Source organism: Sciurus vulgaris (assembly GCF_902686455.1).
Source record: "Sciurus vulgaris genome assembly, chromosome: 17".
NCBI classification, from domain to species: domain Eukaryota; kingdom Metazoa; phylum Chordata; class Mammalia; order Rodentia; family Sciuridae; genus Sciurus; species Sciurus vulgaris.
This window is the reverse complement of record NC_136478.1, coordinates 66,374,525-66,383,345: the sequence shown is the minus strand read 5'-3', so window position 1 is coordinate 66,383,345 and position 8,821 is coordinate 66,374,525. Positions and strand designations below refer to the sequence as shown.

The 8,821-nt window shown below is 40.6% G+C and overlaps 1 protein-coding gene across 1 annotated transcript; it reads left to right on the top strand.

Moving 5' to 3' along the window:
- Positions 1-2,639: 2,639 nt before the first annotated feature.
- LOC306648551 (vomeronasal type-1 receptor 4-like) lies at positions 2,640-5,621 on the top strand (the record flags this gene model as incomplete). Its single annotated transcript, XM_079118727.1, has 2 exons — positions 2,640-2,733; positions 4,660-5,621. 2 exons carry the CDS (start codon positions 2,640-2,642, stop codon positions 5,619-5,621), a joined length of 1,056 nt encoding a protein of 351 aa, XP_078974853.1.
- Positions 5,622-8,821: the final 3,200 nt, after the last annotated feature.

The window sequence follows — 8,821 nt, the reverse complement described above, 5'->3', positions numbered from 1 at the left end:
ACTTACAGCTGCAGTGCAGAGCAGGTGCCACGGGAACAGACAGAATTTTTCCTAGCGACCTGGTGACAGCAAGATGGGGATGGCTTGAGAAGGGTAATCAGGGTGGGGTTTCCAGGTCTCCCCAGTGCTCTGTGCTCTCCCCAGTCTGTGCATTGACTGATGTGAACAATTCCATGGGCCCTGGACTTCAGGGACTCTCCCTTGTCTGAACCTGGTCCTCAGGGAATTTGGTCAGGTGCCCTGTGGGCACGTGTGTGAGAGCCCAGTTAGTTGTTCTTTTGATAATCACCTGATCAAGAAGGGGATCTGGCCTTCCTTTAACCATGGCCTCCACATTGTGTTAAGACAAAAGTTTTCAACAGCCAAATGTATTAAAGTCTACAGGTAAGGTAGAAATATCCTGGGAGTTCTTAAGGCTACAAGATAGGAAAAGAGGCAGAGGAGGAAGGTGGTAGGAAAGAGCCAGAGAGTGACCTCTGACCCCTCCACTGCCCAGAGAGAATATGGTGAAGGCATGACAGACCAGAGAGGTGGGTGGCAGGGAATGCTCTAAGACTCAATAATGAACACTAAGACTTGGAGAGACATGAAAATACTGGAGCAAAAAACAAGGATGGAGTTCCTTAATTCTGAACCGTGACTGGGTATCCTCAACTCCCAATTCAATCCCAAACCCATCCCTACCAACCCCATCCTCCTCCATTTATCTCCTGGGTGTGCAGTTCTCTCTTTAATGTGTGTGTGCTGTAAGTCAAGACACATTCTTTGGTCTCAATGGTGTCTTCGTAGGTCCTCCAGCTATGCCACATGGATGGGGCAATGTGTCCTCATACTGAGTCTTGAACCCTCGTATAGAGTCCATCTTGTAACTTGATCTTTCTCCTGTTCCTCTTGCTATTCATGGTTCTTTTGGCCTCCTTGGTTCTCGCAACACACCCCATTCTGGCTCCTTCATTGCACTGTTTCTAAATTGCCTCTCTTCAAGACCCACTATCTCCCCAGGCTCTGCCTCCTCTTTAACCACTTTGCTTATAGCCTGTACTTAAATCCAGGACATCAAATGCCTCTTATATTCATGTCTTCCCCTCAACCCTGTTTATTAACAAAACAGGTCTTCAGTTCTCTTAGGCCACACCTCCAGAAGCCCCTTCACCCCAGGAAAACATCACCCCAATCTCTAGAACCAAATTGATCCTTAATATCCATTAACACTTCTCTCCCTGTGTGCTCAAGCCCAGCCATGTGCTGACTTCTGCATTCCACCTCCATTTCTTTCCCCTCTTACTCCTCCTCTCCTGCTCTTCCTCTGCTTCCCAGGAACTGCTTCCCTGTCTTGTCCCCTGCCATGTCCCTGTGTCCTCTTTCTCATGCCTTCTCCTCACACCATGTAGAATCCCTGCCCCAACCACTGCACTGCCCTACCACAAGTCTTGATGTAAGTGGGAGAGCTCACAGAAAAAAAATTTTATGTTGAAATTGTGGCATTATTATATTCAGACTCCCCAGCCATACCACTTCCTTTTATACTTGCTTCTTTTATTTTTTAAAACTTTTATTTGTTCTAATTAGTAATAATGACAGTAGAGTATAATTTTTTATTCTTCTGGTAATATATGAGGTAAAATCTCACCAGTCATATAATTACATGTGTACATGAAGTAATAATGTCTGATTCATTCTACTCTCCTTCCCATCCCCTCCCTTCACTCACCTCTACCTAGTCTAATGTAACTCTATTCTTCCCTAGCCCCCACTCTGAATTAGCATCCACATTTTAGAGAAAATATTAGACTTTTGGTTTGGGGGAATTGGCTTATTTCTCTTAGAATGATATTCTCCAGCTCCATTCATTTACTGGCAATTTTTAAGTTCTTATTGTAAATAGAATGTTTTTTTGGATTGGAGGAATTAGGAATGTCGGAAAGCACTCCCTTTTTGTGCTCAGCAATTTATGCCCCACAAACCATCTGATGCTGCTACTGTTGATTCTGAGGGACCATTTAGAGCATTCTCTACTCCTTGTATGAATCCCTCCTGTCAGTAATGTGATCAACATTGGTAAAGTATATTCCCCTGAAAATTTTTCATCTTAAGCGGCACTGAGTTATGTGAATGAGTGATGATGAATGGACTTGTACTTGTCCAGCTGCGTTGAAGGATGACCAGAGTTTATTGTTATCATCATGCTCTCCTTTCAATTGTGTGAATTTTAAAATCCTTCACAGGTGTTTTGTCTCTTTCCATTTCTCTACTAGTAGGTAAAATGAGAGTTTTACTTTGGTAAATGAGGAATAGGAAGCAAGTAAGTATGGGAAACAATGAATGCAGTGGGGCTGCCAACCCCTCGCATATTAGACCACAGTATTGACTGTTCCCCAGCATATTACTGTCTGCCTCCAGGGATCATGAATAAGTAGGAGCACCTCTGAACACTCCTGCATGCACTGAAGAGATGACAAAAAGAAACATAATTATTTTTGAAAAGTTTTACCAGGGGAGAAAGTTCTCAGAAGTGTCCTCAGCTCCCCATGCCTGCAGCCCATTGCTGCTACAGGCACAGTGATAATTGCAGGTCCCAGGGGAGGTGAGGTCACAGAGTCACAGACCCATATCTCAGGAGCTGGCTGCCTCCCTGTACCATGCGTCCTGGTCACAGAAGCCTCTGCACTGACATCAACATCCTGGAGAAGAGAAAAAGCCTGGTGAATATTTTTCAGTCTGAGAGCAGCATCTGTCAGAAAAGACCTACTTAAGAGTCTGGGTAAGGGAATGCCTCAAAACAGAGGATTCTGCATTGAACCTGATTGAACTAGAGCCACAGAAAGCAGAATAACTCATGGGGCATGGGGTAGCAGTGAAAAGCAATGGAGATACAGATCCTGCAGCCTAGTTGAATATACAATGATTCTCACCAACACTGGGTGCAGAACTAGACTACACCAATTTTCAAGTTGACCTTAAAATCAGTAGATGGCTTAATCTCCCTTACAGAAACTATGCTAATTTTCTGGATTTCTTGAATTGGGCCAAAAATATCTGCAAGATTATAGTTATTTGTATATAAATTTTATACCCTTATTTGAATTGCAAGATCACAAAGAATATGGAATATTGTTTTATACTTTTTATATTTCCCACAACATCTTGCTTTATGATTTAAAATTGTGACCCATAATTTTCAATTTTTTTGTTTTTTTGGCATTTTCATTACTTGTTCAATGTCCATTATCTTGTTGACAGGAAAATTATCTGAAACATAATAGGTATCAATAAATACTTATACAATAAATAAATAAATAATAACAATTGAAAAAAAATCTGCAACCTTGTTGCACAAAGTAGGAAGAACTTACAGGAATTTCTAATACTGTGTGGAAAGTGATCTCCATGGTGATGCTTGAATAGAACCTTTTCTCTTACTCTGGGCATGGTGCAGCTTGTGGAGATAATCATAGTACCAATCCTGAAACCATCTGTTGTCTATGAATTTTTCAGGCCATTTCCCTCTTGAAGTAATAAGAAATTTATAAGTAAATTTGAATATAATAATTGTGCATTTCCAACACCACATATTATCCATAGATCTTGATTTCACCTATTAAAAAATATTCTCCTCATTGAATCATATACATCCTCTGGTTTAGGAATTTCATTGTGGAGTATGACATGAGTGTGCAGAGATATATGGTAAACATCTTCACCTTCTGCTCAATTTTATCAGCCTAATTCTCTTTAAACAATGTTTGCTGAATGTATGTATTTTAATGACAACTCAAAATCTGCTATTTCAATATTTTGAATGCACAAGACTTTATTCTGTATCTATAACAGTGTGTCTATATGGCTCCTATTGTGATATCAGTCACCCACCTTGATTCCTTGCTTACAGTTTTACCGAACTCAGGTATTGATCACACTTCAGAGTGTGTCCTCTGAAATTATCAATTATGCTGCTACCACCCTGCAGTATTGATGCTTTATGTCACAAAGCTTAGCACATGGTATGGGGAAACTTGGGTGTTCCTAACATGAAACCAAGTGGGTCCTGTGGTAGCTGTCCTAATGCGAGGGCTCTATGAACATAACTCACGATTAGAGAGGTGCCTGCTGGATTATAGTTCCATCAGAGCATCTGAATTAATAAAAAATGTCCATGTTGTCATAATTGACATTGTCCTATTAAAGTATGCTTTCCAAGCATATGGAAACACATTGCAATGAAAGCTTAATTAACCCACAGTTTAGAAGGTAATAGGAATTTAGAAAAAAAAATACAGAAAAGGATTGTTTGAAGAACCCCACTTTACGACTCTTATGGAGGTCTGGTGGTTCCCTGCACTGACTCTTGTCACTCAGCCAGACTGCAGTCCCCTCAATTCCCCTAATCTGGGCATAAATGTAGACACATGTTTCCTTTCTGAACGAACAAGTTCTGGTCATTGTGAAAAGTCACCTAATAACCTGCCTTATGTTGCAATGTGCTGCCTTCATAGGAGGATGTTATATGTAATTCACGCATTTGAAGATTCACACAAACCTCATCAAATCCTGCCAGTAAAAGAAAAGCATGTTCATTTACAGTGGAAACCCCATAGAGTGGGAAATGCTGGTTCTTGGTTGACAAGACATATGAAGCCCAGGACTCCTCTTCCCTTGCAGGGCATTCCAGCTGGGACAGCAGGAAACTGGCAGCCATTGATGTGGCTATTGGAATCATCTTCCTGTCACAGACTGTGGTTGGAGCTCTGGGCAATTCCTCTCTTCTCCTCCATTACCTGGTTCTTTATTTCACTGGGTGCAGGGTAAGATACACAGACATGATTCTTCAGCACTTGATTGTGGCCAACTTGTTAAGCCTCCTGTGTAGGGGAGTTCCCCAGACAGTAGAAAGTTTTGGAGTGAAAGTTTTCTACAGTGATATTGGATGCAAGCTGCTTTTCTATGTTCACAGAGTGGGCAGGGGTGTGTCCCTTGTCAGCACCAGCCTTCTGAGTATCTTCCAAGCCATAAAGATAAGTCCTGGGGACTCCAGGTGGGCAGACCTTAAAGTCAAATCTCCCAGGTACATTGGTTCCTCCATGTCCCTGAGCTGGATACTCTACATGCTTATGAATACTTTTAATCTTATTTATATAACTGGAAAATGGAGCAATGCAAGTGTGACAAACATAAAAGATGTTGGATACTGTTCTGCTACTCATCCTGACACAACTACAGGGTCATTCTTGGCAGCATTTTTAACAGTCCCTGATGCTGTGTGTGTGGGCCTTATGCTTTGGTCCAGCAGCTCCATGGTGCTCATCCTGCATAGGCACAAGCAAAGAATGAAGCACATTCATAAGGCCAGCACCCACCGGTCCTCCCCTGAGTCTAGAGCCACTAAAACAATCCTTGCCCTGGTGAGCACCTTTGTCTCTTTTTATACACTTTCCTGCATTTTTCAGTGTTGGTTGACTCTTATTTCTAATCCCAAATGGTTTGTGGTGCACATGGGTGCAATAGTTACTGGGTGTTTCCCAGCTATCAGCCCCTTTCTGCTCTTGAGTCAAGATTTGAGGTTCTGTTTTGCCTGGAAACAGAATTTTAAAACCCTGATCTTATTACAAACATGTAAACTGTAAGTTTTTGCACAATTCTTATTTGCTTATTTATTCTAGTCCAAAAATATGAAGCATAATTATATGCACATCGTGGCAATGGTGATTTTTACACTAGACTTAGGTATTTGCACTGGTCTGCTGGGACTTGCTGGGTAGCCTGGGTTGTTGGGGTAGCTAGACTTTAGTGAGCTTCCTCCATGCCTGATGACTGTCATGGTGCTTGTGGGGAGTTCAGTCAGAAAACCTTTATGGCTAGAAACATGTACTCCCTGTCCAAAGCAAGTCTAAGACTTCTGTGTGGATCATCTTCTCACCAGTCATTAATTCTTATTCTTTGTCTAGAGTGGGCATTCTTCTTTTCTCTCCCTTATACCCCGTGAATTTTTAGTTTTGATATGATTGGATAATTAATGGGAACTTCAATTTATGATGTCATCTGCTAAACTAGCTGCCGGTTCCCCAGAAGTGAAGTAAAAAAATCGAGGTTCTCGAGAATAGAGGATATGGATTTTGATCTGCAGTTTAAGAAATTCTGCTGAGGCTCACCAGACACTGCTCTCCCTCTGTGTTGTTCCTCATTGGTGCTTCCCTCTTTGTCAGGGGCACCCTCCTCTTGTCAGGCTGCATCAGAAAAGGTAAAATAGCAGTTTATCCCTCTCCTGAGCTTTGGCACTCTGCTGTTTCTGCCAGGACTTCAATACCTACATGTCTACTCTGCATAAACACTGGATTGCTCCTGGGCTGACTTTCCAGATTCAACAACTAGCACCCACATGCACCCTGAGAAGACTCACTGGAGACTGCACCCAGATTTAGGGTGTTGAGCAGAAAGTGTGATTACAGGCTGAGGAATTCTGCAGTGTACAGATGTTGAATAACACAGTGATCAGATTTCCTGGATCTATCCCAAAAATATTCACTGAAATGTTGAGTTACCTTATTAGACATGTTCTGTTCTAATCTGCTTTCCTAACAAAAGCTCAACACAGTTTTTCATGTGAATATCTCTCATAAAAGTATAATGGTCTTAATGGTCTTAATTCTCAGGAGAGTGGGAAGTTATCCTACAGGGAATGTGTTACCACTGCACCCTCTTTTAGAGTGAGCATTTCTTTAAATAGTCTTCATTGTTGATTTTTTCTTTTTTTATTATATTTGTTCTAATTAATTGTACATAACATTAGAATGCATTTATACATTTTGGTAGCTTGTACATAGAGTGTAATCTCTTATCCTCCTGATCATACACATTACAGGATCACATTGGTCATGCAATCATATATGAACATGAGGTAATAATGTCCATTTCACTCTACTATCATTCCTCCCCCCATATCCCTACCCTCCCTTCACTCATCTCTACCTAATATAATGTAACTCTATTCTTCCCTATCTCCCCACCCCTTATTGTGAATTACCTTCTGCTTATCAGAGAAAACATTTGGCCTTTGGTTTTGGGGGTTTGGCTTATTTCAGTTAGCATGATATTCTCTAACTCCATCCATTTGCCAGCAAATGCTAGAATTTCATTCTTCTCTAGAACTTGAGTAATATTCCTTTCTACATATGTAATACATTTTCTTTATTCATTCATCTGTTGAAGGGCATCTCGTTTTGTTCCATAGTTTAGCTATTGTAAATTGAGCTGCTATAAACATTGATGTGGTTCTCTCACTATAGTATGTTTATTTTAAGTCCTTGGGAATAAACTGAGGAGTCAGATAACTGGGTCAAATTGTGTTTCCATTCCAAGTTTTCTGAGGAATCTCTATACTGCTTTCCATAATGGTTGTACAAATTCACAAAAACATCATGATATTGGCACCAAAACAGACAAGTAGATCAATGGTACAGAATAGAAGACACAGAGACAATCCCACATAAATACAGGTACATCATAGTTAACAAAGGTGCAGAGACATTCAGTGGAGAACAGATAGCTTATTCTACAAATGGTACTGGGAAAAAATGGAAAGCCACATGTAACAAAATTATTTCTGCATGAAATTCAACTCACTGTGGATCAAAGACAGTCACTAGAACAGAGACCTTGAGACTACCAGAAGGAAACGTAGGCCCAATTCTTCATCTTTAAAAATGACTTCTTTAAAAATACCCCAAAAGTCCAAGAAGTTAAATGAAGAATCAATAAATGGGATGGATACAAACAGAAAAGTCTCTTTTCAGCAAAAGAAACAATCAATGTGAAGAAAGAGCCTATAGATTGGGAGAAAATCTTTATTACATGCACTTCAGATAAAGCAGTAATCTCTAGGATATATAAAATACTCAAAAAACTTAATACCAAAAAAATTCCAATCAATAAATGGGTTAAGGAACTGAACGGACACTTCATGGAAGAAGGAATACAACCAATCAACAAATATATGAAAAAAATGGTCAATTTGTTCTTGAAGGATATGCTGGAATGCAGAATGTTTAATTTCTTATCACTAAGCAATTCATTTTTAATGTATCTAAATATGTTACTAGACCTAAATCTCTTTTCCCTCACACTTATTTCCACCTTCATGGTTTGGAGAAATTCTTCATACGGACAAGCTCCTGGGGCTCCCAGGTGTCATATATTTATCTGCTTTCTTACTGCTAGCAACCAGGAATTTTTAAGTCAATGGGTAATTTTCACAATGTGGACACTTCCTTTGATAATCCATCTTTGTCCAGCTCTGATCTAGTTTCACAAATGGGTGTCCTTTGTTGTGTTTGAGATATGAAATGTCCCCCAAACTCTCCTGTGTTGATGTGGGAATATTCAGCAGTGAAATGACTGGATTCAGAGCTCTAACCTTCTCTGTGCTCCCTAGTTTGAATGGAATGAATGACTGACAGCTGTGAGAAGGTAGGGAATGACTGGAGGAGCAGAGTGGCTGCAGTCATGCCCTCAGTGGGGCATCATCCCTGAAGGTCACTCCCTCCTTGACTGTCTCTCTTCTTCCTTGCTGCAATGAGGAGAGCAGATTCCCTCCAACCTGTCCTTCCCCAGTGTTGTTCCACTTCTTCCTGAACTCACAGCAACACAGTAGCCTTCTGTGAACTGAGACACGGTATCATGGGCTTGAATGAACCTTTCCTCCTCTAAGTTGTTCTTGTTGGGTATTTTGGTCACAGTGATGAAAGTCTGACTAAAACAGAAATTAGTAGCAAGAAGTGGTTCCAGTGCTATGACTAATCTGAGCAAGAGAAAGAAATAAAGAGCTGTC